Here is a 26,193-nt window from a genome sequence, read left to right on the forward strand (position 1 = left end):
ATAGGAAGATGGTGATCAGAGTGGAATGACGGATAAGGTGTTAGCTCAGGTCCTCCTTCAGGTCCTCCTAGAAGCTGGGAAAGATTGAGGGCAGGAGGAGAAGGGTGACAGAGGATGAGACGGTTGGATGGCATCACAGACTCAATGGACATGAGTTTGAGCAAACTCTGGGAGACAGTGAAGGACACAGAAGCCTGACATGCTGCAGTCCCTGGGGTCACAGAGAGTCAGACACGACCTGAATAACAACAACCACTTCTAGAAGCAGACACGGAGGCAGGGTTTAACTTAGAAGACTTTTATTGAGGGGACATCTGTGAAGCAAAGAGGGAAAGAATCAGGAGCAGGGCGCAGTCTTCATACCATAACGCAAGTCTGACACCTAGAAAAGGAGAGGGAGGTTGGGCAAGAAGAGCCTTAGGCTCATGTGGCACCGTTCTAAGAAAGTTTCAGTCAGGTTGCTGTGGAGTACGCAGACTGAAGTTGCTCGTTGGAGGAGTCTGGTATCTCACCCCGACTCCGACTCCGCTCAGTCACAGACTAAGCAGCCCAGGAGACGCACTAATCTCGGTGCAAACCCAGTAGAGGATGCCCTGGGATGGCAAATTAGAACCCGGGAGCAAGGGCTGATTCGGAGAGGAACAAATGGTCATTGGGTATGAAGTTACAAGGAGGGAACTGGAGGTTGGAATTCAAGTTTAACCACAGTATGGGTCACAAGACTCTGGACAGCGCGGGTCACCAGCCTGTGATGATGGGATTTGAGGTGAAGAAGATTAAAATGGGAACTAGGCTTTGAAGAACTAATGATGAAGGGAAATGACTAGGAACTCGACAAATTAGGAGGGAAGAGGATGGTACTCTCCGGTGGCAAGATTCTCAAAGAAGCCGGGATTATGGCAGACGGGATGAGGAAGTCCTCGCACCCGCCAGCCCTAAGGCACACGGTCCTCCTGAGGGGCTGCGTGGGACAGAGGTCGGTAAAGCGCGGGGTGACGGCAGGGCGCCGGCAGCTGAGGCCCCCGGGGAGATCGCCGACGCCCGAGTGGACTTGAGAGCTCCGGCGGGTGCGGCGGGAGGAGAGGCGCGACGGGCGAGGCCTGAGGTACTGGGCTGCGCGGGGCGCGGCGGCGTCCGGGCGCGGCCGGGCGGCGGCGCTCACGGGGCCGCCGGCTTCCCGAGGCCGCGGGCGGCGTGCTGGCGCTCCCGGGCGGCGCCGCCGCGGAGCTTGGCGCGGCAGCTGGCGGCGGCCTGGCGCGTGGTGACGGCGCCCGCGGGCGGGCAGCGGCTCCCCGGGGCGGCCGGGCGCAGGGCGGCGGCGCTGCGGGGCGATGGCTTCCCGAGGCTTCGGCCCGCACGGGCGGCAGCGATCCCCAGGGAGAGAGACAAAGACACGCCGGTTAGAAACAGGCCGAACGCGCCGGCGCCTCCCCGTAATACAAGGAGCCGCCAACCCCAACTCAGCGCGATGCCATTTCCGCCCAACAGGTTGTTTGTCGTAATCACAGGAGATAAACCTGTGCTCATCAGGGGAAGACAGCATCCAACTGAAGTGTCATTAAACATGTTCTTAGCCATTTAGGAAAAGGTATCAAAACCCTTAAATTCTTTTGACCCAGAAAAATGAAAACATGCAAAATTTTCATACGGGGTATTCACTGCAATATCTACAACAGCAAAAAAACAGGCAAAATGAAACAGCAATTTAAAGAAAAACTGGGACTATCCTATAACCAACAGTAAGATTAAAGTCTAAAGAGTTGATTCAGTTCAGTTCAGTCGCTAAGTTGTGTCTGACTCTTTATGACCCCATGAATTGCAGCCCGCCAGGCCTCCCTGTCCATCACCAACTCCCGGAGTTCACTCAAACTCACACCTATCGAGTCGGTGATGCCATCCAGCCATCTCTAAGAGTTGATACTAACCTGTTATTAAAAGAATACCAGGATATACTATCTATTCATATGGAAAGGTATACTAGATAGAATAAAAAAAATAGCTTAATCCTCATTTGTGGTGTGTGGGAATGGGTGTATACATATGTGTGTACATGTGGATACATACACGACACACCATGCATGTATAAAATAATGGAAACACTCCAAACTGTTAAGTGGTTATCTTCAGGTGATGAGGCTGCAGGTAATCTTTACATATTTCCCAAATTATATCTTTATAATAAAAAATTCAAGTAACCTAATAAATGGCACTTAGTCTATTCTTATGTACCCATTCTTTCTACCAATTCAAAATTATGTTTTACATTGTGTAGCAAAGTGATGGACATCAAAAGATTTTAAGAATGAATGAATGATTTCCACAGAAGTAATTTATCCTCCTCAAAAGTTCTGAGTAAATCACAATATTTCAGAGCAGTTTATGCCTTAAACATTATGCAGTGAATCAAAACCACTGTCTTCTGTGAAGTTAGACCTTTATTAAGTATTCCTACTTCAGGTGAAAAAAAAGACTTTCTGAGCTTCTAATGAACCTAATTTGATTTGTAATCTCCACAGACTTGGGAACACAAGGTTTGCTGGAAAAAAAAAAAAGTTACCACACTTTTGGAACAAATGTTTTAGATAATACCAATTTTTTAACAATGTATTCAATAACTTGCTCTTCAACTTGAAGGAACTTAGTGGGAGCAAAACTAAAGTATTACAATAAACTAGTCAAAACCTTATATCTTGGTTTTCCAGTCATAACAAATTTAAGTTTTTAGCTCTTATTAACTAACATCAAGGGAATCTTTTGGGTGATAATAAAATTTTATACCACCATAACAAATGGAAGGAATTATAAGGCTTTGTTATTGAACTGATAGAAGATCCATTAATACATAAATTCCAATGATATTTTAGGCCAAAGGGACCTCAGATTTTTGAGATTTTCCTTAATTTTTCCATAATTTTGGATTTTCATAAATCCAAGCTGTTTATTGGAATGTTGCTTAACCAGAGGATGATCTAATCAACCACACCACCCTGCAAGTTTTTCCTTCCCTCTGTAGGTAGGTATGGGATAAAACAATCATGTCTAGAGACACTCATTTTTGTAGAATTTTAAAAAATTATCAGAAATAAAACATACAGAAAGAACAAATACTAAGTGGCCAAAAATTTGTGTTAACCAACTGCTGAACAAAAAGTGTGTATGAACTTTTTATAAAGCAGTGTCTCTCCAAAATCCTTATTTTACACCAAATGATTTAACATAGCAGGATTAAATGCAGATAAGACAGAAGAACATTTATTTTTGATGCTATCATCCAACTTTCATCTGGTGTGTTGTACAGCAATTTCAATTCAAAATTTTTGAGTGTCTGTTATGTCTCAAGCACTGTGCTCAGAAAAAAAAAAAAAAAAGATAATTTGAGATTCCTTCCTTTGAAAAGCTCTATCTAGAAAATTACCTTCAGATTATTCAGATAACTCCAACCCTAAGGCTAACCTGAATCCCTAAATCACCCTTCAGTCCTGCCAAAGCTTTTCATCTCATTATTCTTCAGATGAGCTTTCTAATTTCCTGTCAGTCCTTTGCTCAGATTCATCCAGAGCATCCCATTGTTTCCACACTAGCGAAGTTATTAGTTCTTAATCTTTCAGGGGAGTCAAAGACTAGTGAGATTCTGATTAGACATGGACTTTGTCTTCCAGAAGCATGCACAGAAATGCATACATACACCATATACTTCACTGCACTAGAAACTGATTTCCTGAACATAAGCAATATAGAAAAAGCAATATTTACAAAGAAAGGAATCCCTCCTTCATCCTTTCTTGCAGGAAAAATAGTGACTTCCTGAAAGAAATTTTTAAATTTTAACAGCTCAATAGTAAATCTCAGTAAAAACCTGGCTTGATTTGAAATTCTAATATGGTCTTTGACATAGTAACACATAGATAACCTTTGATAATCAATTGTAACTTTATTCTCCATGGCCATAAGTGTTGAATTCCTTGACTCACAAAGGTACACAGAACCAAAGCCGAATTCCATAGAATGCTTTGTCAGATTAAGGCAGCCTGTGTACTAGAACACTAAATTCCTCCCAGAGTTTCAAGCCAAAGTCAAGTCCGATTATTTCCTCTGCCTTCAATTTCAATTAAGACCTCTGGAAAGGCAGCAAATTTCTGTCTAGTAGAGAAAAACATCATATTCTGTTCCCATCTCTTGGCAATACCTCTTGGAAAGGTGGTAACAGCTGCTGACATGGAAAGTAATGAGGCATGGCTATCCCTTCCAATGACACGTGGCTATCCCCTCCTCATCAGAGAAGGAAAACCATGATGCATGCCTGATGTCACAGGTGCACATCTGACCTCTGAGTGCTATCAAACTTTTTCTGCCATTTGAGTAATTATCAGACAGTAGGGGAGAGAGATTATTTTGAAGATGTTGACAGCCTTTCCAATTTCCAAAGAGTCCTAAAATGAAATTTGTGATGACATGAGAGAGCACATGAAAATGTGAAGCCTGATGTACCAAGAGACTTCAGTAGTTTTATCCAGTTACATGATGAATGGAAATGGCGTGGGGCTCATTTTTTTTCCAACTCTGGAGTAAATGATATCATTTGACAAGCAGTGCCCCAATTCACCATGAGGTCACTAGGAATCAGACACAACTGAGCGACTTCACTTTCACTTTTCACTTTCATGCATTGGAGAAGGAAATGGCAACCCACTCCAGAGTTCTTGCCTGGAGAGTCCCAGGGATGGGGGAGCCTGGTGGGCTGCCATCTATGGGGTTGCACAGAGTCAGACACGACTGAAGCAACTTGGCGGCGGCAGCAGCCTCAATTCTCTTTCATGGACCATATTTAACAAACTTCACATCAAACCACTTGACTCTCCACTTCCCTAACATACAATGTTCTCTCCCTCCTCTCATGTATTCAAATGCTCGAGACCCTCAGCCATTGTAATAAGCTTTCCCTGATTAACTGCAGTCTGAAATGACCTATCCATTTTTTTTAATGAATTCCTGCAATTTTTTCTATTTATGACTGTCCTAAAATGTGTATTATCATGAGACCACCAGTTTCAAAAATGCATTATAATCTGTATTTTTACAAACATTAGAAAGAGCTGTGGCAATTTCTCCAATTTCCCTAAACCTATTTTGCCATTTTTAAAAGAATAACTTATCCCCAGAATGATGGAGAGGAAAAAGCTGACAACAATTGTTGCTGGAGTGACAGATCAACTGACCTCAATTATTCCTTTCTGTACTCATTTTCACACACAAAATTTGATTTTTCAAGTCTGTATTTGCCAGATCCGTAACGTCAATGTTGACTGTTGAGTTTACCGCCATTGTTCCCCTACCCCTAGATTGTCCAACCATGCCTCCCAACTCCCATGGTCATCCTACTATTCTAAGAATTCAGACCACTTTCAAAATAACTTTATGAAAAAGAATTTAAGCAGATCTGAAATGAAGATAAACTGATTAGATGGAAAGGCCTACAACTGACATCACCTATTCAAACAAGATACAAAATTATGCTGAGCAGTAACTTGAAGACTATCTCTTTCAATAGATTCACATTATAAACAGAAGAACTGTGGGGAATGGGGTATTTTGGAATAAGAAACTTAAATTTTAAAAGTAGCAGTATGTCAACAACAAAACGATAGCAGAATCATACAGAGCCAAAAGGGATTGGCCTAATTCATTAGCTCATGGATTCAACACTAATGATAAATGCAATTAAGGAGTTAAAAGAAAAAGAAATTAAACAATGAAAGTAACTTAAAATGTGAAAGATGAGATTAATTAATAACCCAAAGAAATGGCCCAAAAGATGGTCTTTGACATTAAAAGTATACCAAGGTAACCTGAACTTAACAACAGTTACACTTATTATCGTTTATTGTATGCCAGGCATTGGGCTGTTTGACATAATTAGTGCAATTTTATTAAACTCTGATGCAGAAAAACTTTGCTAAAGGAGAAAGAAATCAAGAAAGCAAAAGCTGGCCATCTGTCTGCATTGTGGTCTACTAGAAATTTGCTCTGAGAATTGATGAATATCTAGTCTGAGTGGCAAGTATATTCCTATGGGAAAACTGAACATATCCTACTACCAGAGCTTACAGATAAGGGTCACTAAGAGCTGATTCAATGTTCTTCATCAAGAAATCTTAAGATTAGTTTTCCATGTACATTTGTCTATTGGGGGAAATTACACTGAACCATAAACAGAAGTCAGTGTCCCTGATATATCTCACGACAAACTTAAAAACTAGTATTTTGGGCTTCCCAGGAGACAAAGGTTCATGTAGTCAAAGCTATGGTTTTTCCAGTAGTCATGTAAGGATGTGAGAGTTGGACCATAAAGAAGGCTGAGCTCCAAAGAATTGAGGCTTTCCAACTGTGGTGCTGGAGAACTCCTGAGAGTCCCTTGGACAGCAAGAACATCAAAGCAGTCAATGCTAAAGGAAATTAATCCTGAATATTCACTGGAAGGACTGGTGCTGAAGCTCCAATACTTTGGCCACCTGATGCGAAGAGCTAACTCATTGGAAAAGACACTGATACTGGGAAAGAGGGTAAGAGGAGAAGGGGGCAACAGAGGATGAGATAGTTGGATGGCACCAATGAACAGGAGTTTGAGCAAACCCTGAAAGATAGTGAAGGACAAGGAAGCCTGGCCTGCTGCAACCCATGGAGTTGCAAAGAGTCAGACACGACTGAGCAACTGAACAACAAAGGTGGCTCAGTGGTAAAGAACCCACCGGCCAACAAGGAGATAAAGTTTGATCCCTGGGGCAGGAAGATCTCCTGGGGAAGGAAATGGCAACCCACTCCAGTAGTCTTGCGTGGGAAATGCCACGGACAGAGGAGCCTGGCAGGCTATAGTATAGGCAGTCACTAAGATATGACTTAGCAACTAAACAACAACATCATTGTGGTATTTATACTTAAATATTTATCTATAAGACTGGCTAGAATGACACAGTCCTTAAGCACCTAGTCATCTTGCTAGTTCAATCAATAATGGCCCTAGATGAACCAATAGGACCAGCTTTAGAAAGCAGTGACCATGTCAAAGGTAAGTGTGAGGTCTAACAGGGAAGCTAGCCTGCCCTCTGTCTTGCTGTTCACCATCTTCAAATTACGATGCCATGTGATTTCAAACACATGCATACAAGAACAATTTAATTCGAAATGGGAATAACGGAAAAAGGAGGAACAAAATATAGCATTGTTTCTCCATGTTCCAGTGAACCTTGTGAATTTAGAGTTTAGTTTCTACAGCAGAGAAGGCTGAAGATTTATTTTTGTTTTTCTGGCACCAATAAGTAACTGTTTCATCTATTAAAAGAACTAGTCACCTAAGCAAAAAGTAAATGTTCAAGAACTTGGACATATACACTTTTACTGAAGAATAAATACCAAAACATTTCTCATGTCCACAAATATATGCAATAGGCAGTTACTTATGGGTTTTGTTCTGTTTGGGGTGTTTTGTCAGTTTTTGTTTCCTGATAACATCTCCAGAGGCGAAAGATCTAATAATAAACACAGCCAGGTCCTAACATGACTTATCACAATTTTTGACAAGATGTTCACAGCATCACATCAAGAATTCCAAAGTCAGAATGCAGTTAGGACCCTGTGTCCATGGTCAAGGATAACACACACAGAAGTTGAACCAATGCTGTGAACCTCATGGATACAATTTTATTTGTACTACTACTGAATTTTAACTACTGTGGTATCATTATGAAAATACACTTTTAGTCTGATTAACTTTTTTCCAGTCAATAATGGAGTTATAATTAATACTATTTTCAAACAGCATTAGTGAATGATATGTGGAGAAGTACTGCCATCTTTAGGGAGAACGCAGGATTACTAGTAATCGAACATAAACACTTGGCCTCTGAACCCTATCATGGACACTTGGTATGGTACACTTTTTTTTTCAATGGATTTGTCTTCTGTGATACAGTTTGGTCCAAAAGATCTAAAATCAAGCAGTTTTAACAGGCCCCATTAATGTATGAAAAATAAAGCAATAATTGCACTGACAGATAAGCTAGCCAAAATAAAACCGTGAATGATCAAAATTAAGGATATATTTTTATACAGATGACATACAAACTGTTTTAAGAAACAAATGAAAAACTATATTTCTGTGATTAGCATATGAAGTTAGAGATTTTTAAATTTAGAAAATGAATATTTGTGGTTTAATATTTATAGCACCACTGCTTATCACTGGCACTGAGATATAAAACTGTTTGGAACATACCATACAGGTTTTTACACAAGTTTAAAAGTAAATGATTTCCCTGAAAATTTCACCTACCATTTCTTTCTCATATAGAAAAGAAAATATCCCAATAAGCTCTTTTTGGTAACTAGCAGTAATAATTATTATGCACATTTCACTAATTTTTTAACTTTAATATTTATCATAAAATAAATCAATGACCATGATCTCTCTGAAAGAAATGTGAAACACCACATTATGTTGCACATGAGGTACTCAATCTGATATGCTAAAAGTAAAGAATAATACTTTGTTCACAGTAACTAAAGTTAGTTGTCTGATAGGCTATATAAGAAAGTTCATGGACCAAGGCATAAAAATATATGGGTTCTACAATTTTCAGACTTAATGCTAAAAAGTGGGGGGGAAAAAAAAACCACCAGGAACAGAAAAGTGTGTATAGTATGCTTCCATTTGGTAAAGGTGAATATATACATTTGTATGATTATATACACATAAAACATCATGAAAGCCCAAGAAAACTGGACTGGAAACTAACTTCTTAACTCATGGGAAGAGAATTCGAGAACCAAGAGATAGGGTAGGAAAAAGACTTACCTTTCACAGTACATCTCTTTGTACTGTTTAACTTTGTTAACATGTGTACGTTATTATCTACTAAAATCATCTTTAAGAGATGTCTGGTCTCTATTCCTGACTGCTTCATTGACTTCATGCAATCACTTACCTCAGTTTTCTCCATTAAAAAGAGGTTAAACTACATCTCTAGAGTTCCCATCTACAATTCAAGAGAATTCTGGCTCAAAAGAAGGTGTATACAAAATGTAAATACCAGATAGCTAAATAAAATAACTATGAGCCTTACTTTGCAGCCTGCTCTGTTCCCATTAGGCTACAAAAGCAGCATAGTAAGGAAGTCTGGGAAGAAAATTTATGTTTGTGAACTTGATAAAAGTTTGTCTTCTTTCTTTTTATTCTGTTCCAAAAGTAAACATCTGGTTAGTCCTGGGAGTTTCTTGATGGCCTAGTGGTTAGGATTCCGGATTTTTTACTGCTGTTGGCTTGGGTTCAATGCCTGGTGAGGGAAATGAGATCCCACAAACTACACCCAACAAATACATAATCTGGCTAGTCCTCCGTTTATAGACATGCACACACACATACTCACAACTCTCAAAACATTTTGATACATGAGTAAACATTTAAAAATAATTATAAAGAGGTAGAATCTTTGTGGAAGCTTTTTAATAGGATTCTGAGGCAGGAAAAAGCTGAAAAATCACCCCTGTATTTCCCTAAAATTGGCCCAAAAACCTCCTAAAAATCCTTCATAATCTTCATAAACACAAGATACCAGCAGACCCAGGGTAGCCAAGGGTAGAGCAACAGAAGCTTTAGACCAGTAAAAACAGGACATGAAGAGAGGACACTGACATCTGAAGAACAGAAAATGGGGACAGGCCTGATGATCCATTCATTCATAACCTTACATGCTGCAGAGCAAAACTGTTAGTCTTGAGTCTCAGTAGGTTTAGAGTATAATCATGGGAACCCTGTAGTTAAATAATAATGCACTAATAACAAAGGATAAAGAGGGGGAAAAAAGATAAATGTTGCGAGTTCAACAGAGAAAGAGGTCACCATGGGCTGGAGCTACGAGGAACAGATTCACAGAAGAAAAAGAACTTAAAATCTGTGTGATAAGCAAAATGATGATGGAAACATGAACAAAATAAAGTTAGTTTAGTTTTAGTCATAGTCTGATTTTAAATAGTAACTTGGCAAAAAAAAAATTATGTTGCCACATTTTCTTGATAGAATACTTTACAGGAGTGATGACATGCTAAAGATTTATCAAAAGTGACAAACAGGCTCAAATATAAGATTAATATGCATCTAGATACAATTTTCAACAGGGCAGGGTTCTAAAGTATGAGAAAACCATACCTATTCCAGGACATTTGGCCACCCTCTTCCAGTATTTTCTTGCAAGTAACTGGTATTATTTCCTATCACAACCTTCACACTCAAGAGTCAGCTCCACCCAAAATGCACAAAATGAGGAAGTCAGGTGGTGCCAGTTCTACTTTTCCATTGATTAAAACTGAGTTGGATCTGGGTAATTGAAAGTGATGTGCGCTTTACTACATGAAAAAATGTCAAAACAAAACAAAAACTATCCTCTCAAGAGATTCTGTAACCATATGAACTAAGGAACTAATACAGAACTACATAATAACTTGAGGCAAAATATATAAATTCAAGGTATTATTTATGAATACAGTGTATGTGGCTTCTGCTTGATTTCCTCACCATAAGTCTTACCCTTATCCTGTCTCCAATTTAGTCTCCTCAATGCTATCAGATGCTCCTGGTTTTTAAAATCCTTCAGCAGCTACCCCTAATTTTAAAAGTATGATTCAAACTACTCGGTATATAAGACCTTTCTTGATTTGGCTGTAATTCCTTTCCTTGGTTTATATGGGGTCTCATGTCCTCTGTACCTACCTGGAAAGTTTGCTCAACTCAACTTAAAAATGGATGGATGAATTATGAAAAGCCTCACCAATCCCAGTGTGCCTTACAATTCCACTTCTGTGTATCCTAATAATGTGTTCTTCTTTCATAGTACTTGAGAAAAGGAACTGCACTTCTCTCTGTAGTCCTAGCACCTAACTCAGTGCCTCACACAAGCAGGAGCTCAAAATGTCTATGAAATGGATACAGTCAGCCTAAGACAGTGAAATCTGAAGAATACTTATGAAATTCTTTGACTTTTGAAACCTGAACAGGCTACATGGGGAAGGGGAGTTTAATTTGCTTATTGTTTCTGGATATTTTAAAATAATTTTTTCATTTTCCATTTAATAGAAGTTTGCTAAATTAAAATCTTTAATCTTTAACAGGCAAATAAATACCTCATGTAAAATACAACTAGTCCTTCAAGTAACAAACACTTTAATTAACATGTGGTACAAAGGCCTGAATCACTCAAGAGGCTAAAAAAGAATCTGGGTTAACTCAACTTAGCAAATACCTGTTTGCCTGCATGGCTAGGGCACCACCTATGCATTTATAACAGGTAAACAAAGCTTAGCTGCCACCACCCTACAGTCCCCAAATCAACTATAGTCATATCAGCATTAGCGAGAGTGTGGGGTAATGCAACTGTTGACTCATATCCTTAGTGAAATAAATGCAAATGGCAGAAGGGAGAAGCCCATTATTTCAGAAAGGGCAGAACTACAGACCAAGGTCCGGGAAAATGTAGGAAGCTTCTAAAGCTTTTCTGCCTTTGCTATCTCCTGTTTTCCTATACTGATAAGCTATCTATTATTCATCCACTCATTCAACAAGGATTTTTTTAATGTCCCAAGCATTGTGCTAGGCACAGGCTCTATACAACTCTCCCAGTCTCTTACATAAATCTCTCCAGTGGGAAGACACACACTAAACAAACTAATGCACAAATATAAACATAACTAAAAATTGTATTAGCTGACAATATGGGAAGGCATGTAAAACAGAACTATAAGGGACATAATTTTAGACTGTCTTTATTTAGAAATGAAATTTAAGCTGAGACCTGACAATGAGTAACTTAGTTGAGCAGTGAACATATAGTAACAACAGAGCTGTCTGTGTTTTACAAAGATAGTTCTGACAGCAGCGTGGAAGACAGATTAGAGGTCAGTTAAGAGATTACTGCAGCAGTGTAGGTAAGAGATAGGAGTCCTAACTAAACTATTAATACCAAAGGTGGAGATGGCAAGGAAAAGCCAAGTGTGAGACACATCCAAAGGCAGGACGGACAGACACTGACCACTGATCAGGTAAAGTATGTAAGAGACAGAAAGAAGTCAAGGTAATTCCTAGGATTCTAATTAGCCCAGGTTACCAGGAAGGTAGGAGTGTAAATAACTGAAACAGGGAACACATAAAGGAGGAACAAGCTTAAAAAGAAGGTAAGTTTGGTTTACTGAGTTTCTGTTGCTTTTAAGTAAGATATGGAGAAATATCCAGGTGGAGATGCCTGACATGTAACTTTGAAAACAAATGGTCTAATTATCAGAATCACTAGACTAGAAAATAGGTCTGGGGTCATCTCCACAGAAGTAGTAAGTGATACTTTAGGAGAGAGGAATCAGCAAAGGAGTATTAAAAAAAAAAAAAACAAAGAAAAAGGAGTAAGGAAAGTCTGATCATGTTTAAAGGCCTAGAAACAAAATAAAAAGTCAGTACCAAGAGAGGAAGAATCAGAACTCACAGAAGTGTTAGTTCAATAAATATTTATCAGCATCCACCATGTTCCAGGGCTTCCCTGATGGCTCAGATGGTGAAGAAATCTGCCTGCAATGCAAGACACTCAGATTCGATTCCTGGGTCAGGAAGACCCCTTGGAGAAGGGAATGGTTACCCACTCCAGTATTCTTGCCTGGAGAATTCCATGGACAGAGGAGTCTACAGTCCATGATGTTGCAGAGTCAGACACAAATGAGCCACACACACACACACACACATTCCAGAGTCCTTAAGATGCTTAAAGACACAAATAGATAACTTCAATTTAGTTATATATGGGGCACTATAGGCACACACAAGAGGGACCCAGCCAAACCCAGATCAGGATACACTCAATGAAAAAAACGGTGTCTGAGCTAAAGTTTTAAAATTAAGTGAAATCATGCAAAGAAAACTGGTAAGGACAAAAAAAAAAAAAAAAATGAAATCAAGAGGATGCCTCTAGATTTCTGAAATGCTGAACAAGATAAAAGGTTATAGAAAAGAGTAGGAAGAAGCTGAGAGGCTAACGTGAGTAAACTGGTAAGTGATTTAAATTGGTAAGAATAGAGTCATTCTTAGAAAAAAGAGGAGAACCAGATGGTGAAAAAAGTGGACAAGAGATTTTGGTAGGGGGATTCCCTGGTGGTTCAGTGAATAGGAATCCACCTGCTCATGCAGGGGACATGGTTCGATCCCTAGTCCTGGAAGATTCCACAAGCATCTAGCAACTAAAGCGTGGGCGCCACAACCATTGAGCCCAAGTGCTACAACCACTGAAGCCCATGCACCCAGGGCCTGTGCTCCACAATGAGAGAAGCAACTGTGGTGAGAAGTCCAAGCACTGCGATGAAGACCCAGTGCAAGCAAAAATAAATAAGTAAATAAATAATTTCTAAAAAGAGATTATACCTATATTTTAAAAAAAGGTTTTGGTAGGAAATTTACAGAAGATTTTGGGGCAAATGTTACAGAAGGGAGGTTGAGTGAAGCTGCCAAGCTGTATGAGGATTTGGGAAGAGATGGGAGAAAACTTAAATGAAGTCTGCTGAGCTTAATGTAACTGTACCTTTCTATCTTCTTAGAAGATTTCTGTAAAACTGTAAAAGGTTCATCATTTTCCAAAGCTTTGGAAGTCTGTCTGTTTCTTTTGGATGCAATACCATGCTGAGACCAGCCCAAAGTGATCCAGTTATAAGTGACCATGAAAATGTTGGAATCGTAAATTTTTCTAAGCCTTAATGGTCATAGGGGCTTTCCTTGTGGCTTAGCTGGTAAAGAATCTGTCTGCAGTGCAGGAGACCTGGGTTTTATCCCTGGGTTGGGGATCCCCTGGAGAGGAGAAAGGCTCCCCACTCCAGTATCCTGGCCTGGAGAATTCCATGAACTATACAGTCCATGGGGTCACAAAGACTCGGACACTACTGAACAACTTTCACTTTTCACAACAGTCATAGAGAGATCAAGTACAATGGGAAGCAAGAAGGCATTAGGTTTAGCATTTATGTGGTCACTGATGCCCTTCAAGTGAACTTTCAACAGAAATGTAGGGGTAGGAAAAAACTACAGATGATTCACACGTGAAGGGTATAGGTATGGCTCAATATTGTCATTCATTCAATAAATATTTGCTGAATGCCTACTATGTACCAGGAACTGCCCTAGGCGCTGGAGAATCAATGATGACCAAGGCACAGGTCTCCTGAGAGTTTGACAGAGAGGGGAGACAACAAAATAGGCAACTACAGTAGTGAAATTAGTGCTAAAGTATTCTGAGAGCCTAATGGAAGTTTAAGAAAACCAAACTACCGGACAACTGCACTCATCTCACACGCTAGTAAAGTAACGCTCAAAATTCTCCAGGCCAGGCTTCAACAGTACGTGAATTGTTAACTTCTAGATGTTCAAGCTAGATTTAGAAAAGGCAGAGGAAAACCAAGAGAGTTCCAGAAAAACATCTACTTCTGCTTACTGACTATGCCAAAGCCTTTGACTGTGTGGATCACAACAAACTGTGGAAAATTCTTCAAGAGATGGGAATACCAGACCACCTGACCTGCTTCTTGAGAAATCTGTACGCAGGTCAAGAAGTAACAGTTAGAACTAGACATGGAACAACAGACTGGTTCCAAATCAGGAAAGGAGTATGTCAAGGCTATATATTGTCACCCTGCTTATTTAACTTATATGCAGAGTACATCATTCGAAACACCAGGCTGGATGAAGCACAAGCTGGAATCAAGATTGCTGGGAGAAATATCAATAACTTTAGATATGCAGATGACACCATTGTTATGGCAGAAAGTGAAGAAGAACTAAAGAGCCTCTTGATGAAAGTAAAAGAGGAGAGTGAAAAATTTGGCTTAAAACTCAACATTCAGAAAACTAAGATCATGGCATCCAATCCCATCACTTCATGGAAAATAGATGGGGAAACAATGGAAAGTGGCTGACTTTATTTTTCTGGGCTCTAAAATCACTGCAGATGGTGACTTTAGCCATGAAATTAAAAGATGCTTGCTCCTTGGAAGAAAAGCTATGACCAACCTAGATAGCATATTAAAAAGAAGAGACATTGCTTTGCCAACAAAGGTTCGTCTAATCAAAGCTATGGTTTTTCCAGTAGTCACATATGGATGAGTGTTGGGCTCTAAAGAAAGCTGAGTGACAAAGAATTGATGCTTTTGAACTGGTGTTGAGAAAGATTCTTTAGAGTCCCTTTTACTGCAAGCAGATCCAACCAGGCAATCCTAAAGGTAATCAGTCCTGAATATTTGTTGAAAGGACTGATGCTGAAGCTGAAACTCTAATACTTTGGCCACCTGATGTGAAGAAATGACTCATTTGAAAAGACTCTGATGCTGGGAAAGATTGAAGGCAGGAGGAGAAGGGGATGACAGAGGATGAGATGGTTGGATAGCATCACCGACTCGAGGGACAGGAGTTTGAGTAAGCTCCGGGAGTTGGTGATGGACAGGGAAGCTTGGTGTGCTGCAGTCCATGGGGTTGCAAAGAGTTGGACACGACTGAGAGACTGAACTGAATTTAATGGAAGTTTGACAGTGAAAGTAAAGAGGAACAGATGGCAGTAACTAGACTGAAGATAGTCTGGAGGGGAAGTTCACTTACTGACTAAAAGGGATTTGGGCCATGTTTGTAGGTCAAAGGGGAGAAGTTTGGGGAAAGGAAGATAGAAGTGGAGAGGAGGACAGAGAGAAGGGTTGCTGGAGAAAGGTTTGAGGAAGACTGACTGGCAAAGGTGGAAGTGTTAAGTTTGGAAAGGAAGAACACGTCTTCCTTCAAAGAACCAAAGACAGAAGACAAAAAAAAATTGTGATGCCAAAGGGGAGAGTAAAGAAATGTTTCCTACTTTTGCCATGATATAGGCAAGGTTGCCTCTTATTAAGGAAGAAAAATAGGGCTGAAGGCTTTAAGAACAAGGTAAAAGTTCTGAAGAAGAGATGTGAGAATCGGATAACTGAAATAACTAATTCTAATTCCTAAGATAACATAAATAAAAGGAGAGGTGATCAACAACTGTATACTTTGTTTACATTTGGGAGTGGAATCTAAAAGTGAAATGTGAACTGCATTTCACAGAATTCCATAGACATGAATTAAACCAAGGCAAATCTTTAAAAAAATTATCAAAAAGTCACTAAATGTACATCCATACAGTGCGGAATTGATTATAGACCATTTGTTAGGGTACACAGTCAATACAGCACTCCCATGAAACTGAACCTGTCACCATTACTTAGTAGCAACGGCAGAAGTTGCTGCTGCTGCTGCTAAATCGCTTCGGTCGTGTCCGATTCTGTGCGACCCCATAGACAGCAGCCCATCAGGCTCCCCCATCCCTGGGATTCTTGCTGCTGCTGCTGCTAAGTCGCTTCAGTCGTGTCCGACTCTGTGCGACCCCATAGACAGCAGCCCATTAGGCTCCCCCATCCCTGGGATTCTCCAGGCAAGAATACTGCAGTGGGTTGCCATTTCCTTCTCCAGTGCATGCAAGTGAAAAGTCAAAATGAAGTCGCTTAGTCGTTCCCTACTCTTAGCTACCCCCATGGACTGGAGCCTACCAGGCTTCTCCGTCCATGGGATTTTCCAGGCAAGAGTACTGTAGTGGAGTGCCACTACCTTCTCCGAATAGCAGAAGTTAGGAGGGTCAAATAAAAAAGTCAGGAAACAGAAGCCATCAGTAACAGAAACAAAGAGAAATACACAGGTAGAGAAGCTACATAGATTAGAAGATGAGGTAACAGGAAAATAAACTTACAAGCAAAGACATATTGTGGACTAAAATAAGCCTGAAAATAACTGATGTAATGTTCCTGCTTTCCTTCTTTCCTTCCTTCAACATTCTCTTAGCACCAATTATATGCCAGGCACACTGGGAGGCATCAGTGAATCAAAGACAAGATGTAATTCTTACTTGTAAACTCAGAATATGTTCTTGTACCCATAGCCTAATGTTTACAATAAATAATAAAACTGAAAGCTGTTCTGAGTTTTGCTACTAAAAATTATGCTTTGTTCTATAAGACATTAATCACAAAGAAGCAAAATTATATCAAAAAGTTTAACAATTTCTTGAACAATTAGCTAAAGCTGCTGCCAAAAATAAGCCACCCATAAAATAATATGCTCTAACTTAATAAACCGCTGTCCATCTTGACTTTATCACAGATTTTACATCTGACTTTTTCTTAAACGGTTGGATTAATACCAACGAAAAGACAACAAATATCAAATGGCAAAGCAAGATAACAGGAACTATTTGCCAAGTGCTGGAAAGTATTTTGGCAGCCAACTCACAGCAATTGTAGTGATCACTGTAACCGAATTAACATATATTTATTGAGCTCATGAGCCAGGCATTGTGCTAAGTATACTACATACATCATTAAACTTTTATAAATTCCCACAACAAACCTATATATACTATAGTTTCTAATACCGTCATTTTACAGACAAAAAAACTGAAGCTTAGGAAAACTAAGTAACTTGCCCAAACTACAGTTAGTAAGCAAAGGAGACATGGCTTGAACTCCAGTATGCCTGATTCTTGAAAATCCATGCTTTAACCACTGTGCAATTCTGTTTTCCCAGAAGGAAATGGTGCCAGACACATGATGACACTCAGTAGTGCCTGTCGTTGAAGGAATGAATGAGACGATATAAAGCAGCTATTGCAGAGTATGCCCAAATGTGGAAAATACAAGAGCAGAAGCAGTACTTTAAGGATTCACTAAATCACCAACTCAAATTGTGCAGCATAATTGTGGGTGTCTGGAAAATCACAGCAACTGACAGAACGGCCTAATATGCTGTTACAGGAAATGGAATGGCTCTTTTTGAGTGGAAACTCCAGGCTGTCTCTGAATCTACAAAGCCAAAGATGGCAACAGCACCAGTTCAGGAAAGGAACTGCAGGTGCTGATCAGAGAACTCTTCTCACATTTTTCTCAGCATGGAAAGGATTGTTGATGCTATATTAACAAATAATCAAGCCCACAGGTTACCTTTAATTCTATAACCTTTAAAGTGGAAGAAAATCACGTAGACTGGAAAGGTTATAACATTCCGAAAGTGAAATACTGATCCCTCTTTTAGAAGACTGGCACCAAAAACTCCCCTTTACTGGGTCCAGGGCCATGTTTTATGGCACTGACTCTGCTATCACAGTCACCAACAGCAGGACCAACGTTCCCAGGAACAGCAGAAGTATGGCCAGCAACCCACAAAGAGGCCTGGCATGGGAGATCTGCCCAGCAAAAATGCAGCTAATGGAACCAGACTGTCTCTTTTAGCAGGCTAAATTCAAGCTATATGGAGAGGGAAAGTAGCTGAAAAACACAGAGAAGACAAGCAGCAGAAGTAATGAGGCAGTTATGTACCACACTAAGATACCAAGTGAGGTAAAAGGTTTTTTTTTTATTTTTTTAAGGTAAAAGCAGAGTCTGAGAAGGGCTAATAGCAGCCGAGAAGCCATACTCCTGCTGCTAAGAGGGTAACACCCAGTCATTAGAGTTGCATTACTTTTTCCTGGTTTCTCTAGTACTTAGTTGAAATCTACATGGTGAAGCCAGTCTATACGATTATTCCTAGACTCTCTTAAGGCCAAGCCATTTCTCTCTTATCCCCACAATGCTCTCAAAGAAACCTCTCTTTACCAGCTATGGATCAATTTTAAAACTCTGTGCTTGCAACAATAAAAAGAGTAGCATGATGCTTTATAAAGGGTCACACATGTGCAATCAGATGACCTGGCAAATTGAGTGGTGGCTGGGTCTCACTTCCATCTTGCAGAATCTGTGGTTTGAAGACATTGTGTTCTTTAGCTCCAGTTAACTGTCTCCGAAAGAAATGACCTTCAAAGAAGTATCTTAAACCTTACAAATTAACAATTCATATCATTATAATTATACACTTAGAACCGAAAAGAGATCCAGGGCAGATAAAGGCAACACAACCATCTCCTTTAAAAGTTTCTTCCTCTGGTGTATTTTTTTATGTATCCAAATTTCAAGGCAAATAAGTGATTTTGTCCACTTACAATCATAAGGAACAACAGGTAGCTAGTCAGGCAAAGAAAGGATAGGCAGGCAAAGAAAGGATAAATTGGAAAATCATGAAAACGTGGTGAGGAAAGTTTAACTTGGGGATATAAATATCGAAGATGACTCACAAATTTCACTAAGTGAGTTCGTGCCTAACTCTATGACAATCCCATTAGCCCATCTTATGTCCTCAGAGCTTGCGCATTCAAAGGAAAGGGGAATGAAGCTCAGAAAGTCTCAAACATCTACAACTGTCCAAATGTTGGATTCCAAGGAACTCAGTAAATAATCTAATGAGCAAAAGGCATGAAAATGGCATGGCCACTCTCCTACAGAAGCTTATACAGAATGATCCCAACAATTTATATGTCAAAAACCCAAGAACACTACAAACAACTCTTCTCCCCGAAAGTTATTTTCTTCATATAATTCAATCACTTGTACACACAATGTTTCTAGTATTTAGCTTTTTTTTTTTTTTTTTCTTAGAAGTATTCCTCACTTTTTCTTCTCATCCAAAATAAAAACTACCAGACACAACCAGGTACTTTGGAATTTAGGTCTACCAAAGCATCCGTATAGCCAAGAAGAGTCTCAACTTTTTAAAAATATTATTTTTGCACAGCTTAGAAAGAAACTCTGTCTAAAAGCCACAGTTCCATTTCTCAGAGCTAATTTCTTTTCAAGATAATTCCACAGATAGAAGGAATTAACTAATATTCAAAACCTGAGTTATAAAGAGTTCTATGCATTTAGGCTTCACCCTGGTAATTTCTCCTCTGAAAATAACATTAGTACACACTCTTACACAGAAAGTGTTACCAGATTAATATAGAGCAGGACACCCAGATAGGCTGCAAGTTATTCAAGCATTCAAAGTGGGATTATTCGTTTGTTTGGGTTTGGCTATTTTTTTCAACCACATCATTCTATTGCTTAAACATTACAATGTTTTGTATATCAAGAATATGCTCAGATACCTGACGTAAGAATTTGACTGTCAGAGTCATGAAGCCAGACAACCCAAGAATGGTAACCCTAGCACTTGATCTACAGTTCAAGATATAAGAGTTTATCCAAACTGAGGGACAAAGGTTCTCTGGTATTGCAATTATCCCCATACACAAAAATTTCTAAAATTGTCATTTTATGGTTAAAAAATCCATGATCAGTAACAGGCAGGTATGCCACTAAAATCTCTCAGCAGATAATATAACACTTCTTGGGCCTCAGGTGAAACGTGGAATACTTCCACTAATGACTACCACTGGCAAGACCTGTGAAAAGTACCGTTACTTTTCTCTTCACGACACATTCACCAAAGCAATTCCCGACCTGGCCCAAATCATGCTCTCCTGAAGAATCCACTTTCTACAACTAAATACTTGCTTTTAAATAATTAGTTCATAGTCTTTCAACTATGTTACTCAATATTTGCTTCATGTCAGTATTTCACACATGCCCAAAACCAAAATATTGTGTGATATAACAGATATTAATGAGAATTTTAGGACAGATGGGTTGTTATAAAAACAAGCCTAACTTACAATGAATGTGTTTAAGACTACCAATACCTTTTTCAAGATAAATGAAAAACATAGAAGTAGGAATGATAAGCCAATAACATCAGATTAGAAAAAAACTGGTAACAAGTAGTAATATAGTTGGTCGTCATTTCCCAATTAAACACAAAAGCGGCAGCTAAAATCTAATATACAGCAATGAACTCTCTTCTAAGGAAACATTTTCATTTAAACTTAACTTTACAAGGTAATGAAAAAAATCCCACATTTATACTGTGAAATCTCACATTATAGCGATCATATCTAACAATTACTGTAACATGACAAGGACCTTCTCTAAGCTTCTATTTTTCTGTTCTGTAAAGTGATGTTAATAAAGGAACAGTTCTTACTTCATAGAGTTGTTGGTGGATTACAGGCATCAGGCATGTAAAAGATTAACAAAGTACTTGGTATATAGTAAGCACTCCATGAATGCTAATTACTATTGGCTAATACTAAGAAATTCTCCTTATTACTATGAACTCTCATTTTAGTGCTGGTGGCACTTTCTAAAATAAATTAAATCTATCAATACTGAGATAACAGAAGTTTAGGAGATTAAGACTCAAACGTCTCAAAGTATATGACAGCACAATTTAGATGGAAAAGGTTTTACTACTACTAAAAAGTAGTAACTTATTGTAACATCAAACATGTACTTATAGTGCCTGGGTATATATATAAAACATACAAGACACTAAACAAAATTATCAAGATGTAGTTAAAAATACACAATCAAGCAAATTAATTCTGCTGAGTGTGCACAGGCAGTAAAACCTCCAAGTCTGAAGCAGATGCACCTTCGGTATTCAATAAATTCCCCTCCGTTTGCAGCATGACAGTGGTGATTATATGCAGCTAAAGAAGCTTGAAAAATAATAAACCTGACAAATTGAGTATAGATTGATAAAAACTCCGGAAGAAATGAGCTCTCTTTCCACCCTCTTACCTTCTTAAAAAAATGTTTTAGCGATCTTAGTACTAATGATCTGTTAATTAACCAGAAGAGAAAAAAGAAAAGAGCTAGAAGCTCAGCTCAGTCTATACCCCGACCAGTAATGCTGAAAAAGCTGAACAGTTATATGAAGACCTACAAGACCTTCTAGGACTAACACCCCAAAAAGATGCCTTTCTCATTATAGGGGATTAGAATGCAAAAGTACGAAGTCAAGAAATACTTGGAGTAACAGGCAAATTTGGCCTTGGAGTACAGAATGAAGTAGGAAAGGCTAATAGAGTTTTGCCAAGAGAATGCACTGGTCGTAGCAAACACCGTCTTCCAACAACGTAAGAAAAGACTCTACACATGGACATCACCAGATGGTCAACACCAAAATCAGATTGATTATATTCTTTGCAGCCAAAGATGGAGATGCTCCATACAATCAGCAAAAACAAGATCAGGAGCAGACTGTGGCTCAGATCATGAACTCCTTATTGCCAAATTCAGATTTAAATTGAAGAAAGTAGAGAAAATCACTAGACCATTCAGGTATGACCTAAATCAAATCCCTTATGATAATACAGTGGAAGTGAAAAACAGATTCAAGGGATTAGATCTGATAGAGCGCCTGAAGAACTGCGGACAGAGGTTCGAACATAGTTTAGGAGGCAGTGATCAAGACCATCCCCAAGCAAAAGAAATGCAAAATGGCAAAACAGTTGTCTGAGGAGGCCTTACAAATAGCTAAAAGAGAAGCTAAAGGCAAAGGGGAAAAGGAAAGATATACCCATTTGAATGCAGAGTTCCAAAGAATAGCAAGGAGAGATAAAGAAAGCCTTCCTCAGTGTTCAATGCAAAGAAATAGAGGAAAACAATAGAATGGGAAAGACTAGAGATCTCTTCAAGAATATTAGAGATACAAACGGAAAACTTCATGCAAAGATGGGCACAATAAAGGACAGAAATGGCATGGACCTAACAGAAGCAGAAGATATTAAGAGGTGGCAAGAATACACAGAAGAACTATACAAAAAAGATCTTCATGACCCAGATAACCATGATCGTGTGATCACTCACCTAGAGCCAGACATCCTGGAATGCAAAGCCAAGTGGGCCTTAGGAAGCGTCACTATGAACAAAGCTAGTGGAGGTGATGGAATTCCAGTTGAGCTATTTCAAATCCTAAAAGATGATGCTGTGAAAGTGTTGCACTCAATATGCAAGCAAATTTGGAAAATTCAGTAGTGGCCATAGGACTGGAAAAGGTCAGTTTTCATTCCAATCCCAAAGAAAGGCAATGCCAAAGAATGCTCAAACTACCACACAATTGCACTCATCTCACACACTAGCAAAGTAATACTCAAAATTCTCCAAACCAGGCATCAACAGTACATGAACCACAAATTTCCAGATGTTCAAGCTGGATTTAGAAAAGGCAGAGGAACTAGAGATCAAATTGCCAACATCTGCTGGATCATCAAAAAAGCAAGAGAGTTTCAGAAAACCATCTGCTGCTGCTGCTGCTAAGTCACTTCAGTTGTGTCCGACTCTGTGCGACCCCATAGACGGCAGCCCACCAGGCTCCCCCATCCCTGGGATTCTCCAGGCAAGAACACTGGAGTGGGTTGCCATTTCTTTCTCCAGTGCATGAAAGTGAAAAGTCAAAGTGAAGTCACTCAGTTGTGTCTGACCCTCAGCCTTCCAGGCTCCTCCGTCCATGAGATTTTCCAGGCAAGAGTACTGGAGTGGGGTGCCATTGCCTTCTCCAAGAAAACCGTCTACTTCTGCTTTATTGACTATGCCAAAGCCTTTAACTGTGTGGATCACAACAAACTATGGAAAATTCTTCAAGAGATGGGAATACCAGACCAACTGACCTGCCTCCTGAGAAATCTGTATGCAGGTCAAGAAAAAACAGTTAGAACTGGAAATGGAACCAAAGACCGGTTCCAAACTGGGAAAGGAGTACGTCAAGGCTGTATTTTGTCACCCTGCTTATTTAACTTATATGCAGAGTACATCATGTGAAATGCCAGGCTGGATGAAGCATAACCTGGAATCAGACTGCCGGGAGAAATATCATTAACTTCAGATATGCAGATGACACCACCCTTATGGCAGAAAGCGAACAAGAACTAAAGAGCCTCTTGATGAAGGTAAAAGAAGAGTGAAAAAGTTGGCTTAAAACTCAACATTCAAAAAACAAAGATCATGGCATCTGATCCCATCACTTCATGGGAAACAGTGTCAGACTTTTATTTTTCATGTGGAAACAGTGTCAGACTTTATTTTTTGGGGCTCCAAAATCACTGCAGATGGTAACTCCACCCATGAAATTAAAAGATGTTTCCTCCTTCGAAGAAAAGTTATGACCAACGTAGACAGCATTAAAAAGCAGAGACATTACTTGGCCGACGAAGGTCCATCTAAGTCAAGGCTATGGTTTTTCCAACAGTCTCGTATGAACGTGAGAGTTGAACTCTATAAAGAAAACTCAACACCGAAGAATGGATGCTTTTAAACTGTGGTGTTGGAGAAGACTCTTGAAAGTCCCTTGGAATGCAAGGAGATCCAACCAATCCATTCTAAAGGAGATTAATCCTGAATATTCATTGGAAGGACTGATGTTGAAGCTGAAACTCCCATACTTTGGCCACCTGATGCAAAGAACTGACTCACTGGAAAAGACCCTGATGCTGGGGAAGATTGAAGGTGGGAGGAGAAGGGGACGACAGAGGATGATATGGTTGCATGGCATCACTGATGCGATGGATGTGAGTTTGAGTAGGTTCTGGGAGTCGGTGATGGAAAACAGGGAAACCTGGCGTGCTGCAGTAGTTCATGGGGTTGCAAAGAGTTGGACACGACTGAGCAACTGAACTCAACTGAACTGAGAAGCTCACAAGAGGTCAAAGGAAAAGAGTGCAGAAACAAATTATAAGGGAGAAGAGGAAAGAATCTGGAAGTTAGAAAAGCCAAAGTTCTTGTTTAGTTGCTAAGTCATGTCCAACTCTTTGTGACTCCACAGACTGTAGCCCACCAGGTCTCTGTCCATGGATTTCCCAGGCAAGAATACTGCTGGGTTTGTAATTTCCTCCTCCAATCTCTGGCACTGGCAGGTAGATACTTTACTGCTGAGACACCAGGGAAGCCCAGTTTAAATGAAACATTTTTTCCTACAATTCTGTCATGGGCCAAATGCCTTAGAAACGAAACAACTACTAGCCAATCTTAAGACTGCTGATACTTACTCCTCTTCCATCTTGAGGTTTCCATTAGCTTTTAAAGTCAGAGAAGAGGGAAAGAATACCACAGAATAGAAAAGGATTTTGCCTAACAGCACAGCCAACTTTATGCTGCCCATATCTTACAGCTCAGCAAGAGGTCAACTATAAGACCCTGTCTGAATCATAATCCTGGTAATCTAAAGATTCCGCTAGAAAAGTAAATTCTAGAACTCCTAAGGATCTAGATTATTTCTCTAGGCCACTACAGGAAATCTGGAGACCTAATTTCTGCAGTTACAGAAGCATTTCAAATTTTTCTCAGTGGTCATGCCATTTGAAGACATCTTTTGTAACTTCACAGGAGGAAATGATACTTACTTGGGCCTGTATCTCCATATCTACTTGCCGTAACAACTACCGGGAAAGTTCTCTCTCTATACCCACAAGTTCAAACCCATAGCAAAACCATAAAACTTCCCCACTACTGCATCCATGGAGAAGGAAATGGCAATCCACTCCAGTGCTAATGCCTGGAAAATCCCATGGACAGAGGAGCTTGGTAGGCTACAGTCCATGGGGTCACAAAGAGTCAGACACGACTGAGCGACTTCACTTCAATTCACTGCATCCATAGGCTCTCTAAAGCAAACTGAATAGAACAGCCTACTGACCATAAAGCAATGTAACAAATACACATTCCTAAAGTGAAGGTACTTTTCAACAATACAAGCAAGGTGTCAATTGAAAATTTGGTGTGTGTATATATACATAAGCCAAATTTTATATATATGGGGGTATATATATATGAGCCAAAATTTATATACATGTCTGTGTGTGTGTGTGTGTGTATATATATGAGCAAAATCCTATCTTTATGTGTGTATATAAATAAAACTAGGCTAAAAATTAAGGATGGATAATTTATTATTATTTAAGAATGTACACACTGTTTAAAAAGGTTTTGTTCTTGAAGCAGGGAGAAAGGGTGGGGGTGGCGGGGGGAGGGACATGAACCGCAAAAATGGTTACTGTGCATTCAAAGTGTATCTGCAATGTTAAACAATCAACACCTGCTAAGGGAATTCCACAGCAGTCTAATGGTTAGGACTCCACACTCTCACTGCTAAGGGCCCAGGTTTGAAACCTGGTCAGGGAACTAAAATCCCACAGGTAGCACATCATGGTCAAATAAAAAAATAAACAAAAAAACCACCTGCTTAGTGTCAGCCATACTCATCCAGTTCTCACTTGCACTACACAAACTTAAAAAGTTGAAGTGCAAGCCATACCTTTTATTGTTTTTCCTCTTCCACCAATAGAATTTAGGAGTAAAAGATATCTTCAGGGAAGAAGTAAGTTGAAT

General features: G+C 39.5%; 1 protein-coding gene across 4 annotated transcripts in view; it reads right to left on the bottom strand.

Annotated features, from left to right (window-relative positions):
* Positions 1–282: 282 nt before the first annotated feature.
* The window catches only part of ZNF800 (zinc finger protein 800), a 50,961-nt gene continuing 25,050 nt past the window's right edge, over positions 283–26,193 (bottom strand). For all 4 annotated transcript variants that reach the window (XM_059885511.1, XM_059885512.1, XM_059885509.1 and 1 more), the window contains one exon: positions 283–1,345. In XM_059885511.1, the coding sequence (XP_059741494.1) occupies positions 1,159–1,345 (187 nt within the window). In that variant the 3' untranslated portion in view covers positions 283–1,158. The remainder of the gene's footprint in view (positions 1,346–26,193) is intronic.

The sequence above is a fragment of the Bos taurus genome, chromosome 4, assembly GCF_002263795.3.
Source record: "Bos taurus isolate L1 Dominette 01449 registration number 42190680 breed Hereford chromosome 4, ARS-UCD2.0, whole genome shotgun sequence".
Classification (NCBI taxonomy): Eukaryota; Metazoa; Chordata; class Mammalia; order Artiodactyla; family Bovidae; genus Bos; species Bos taurus.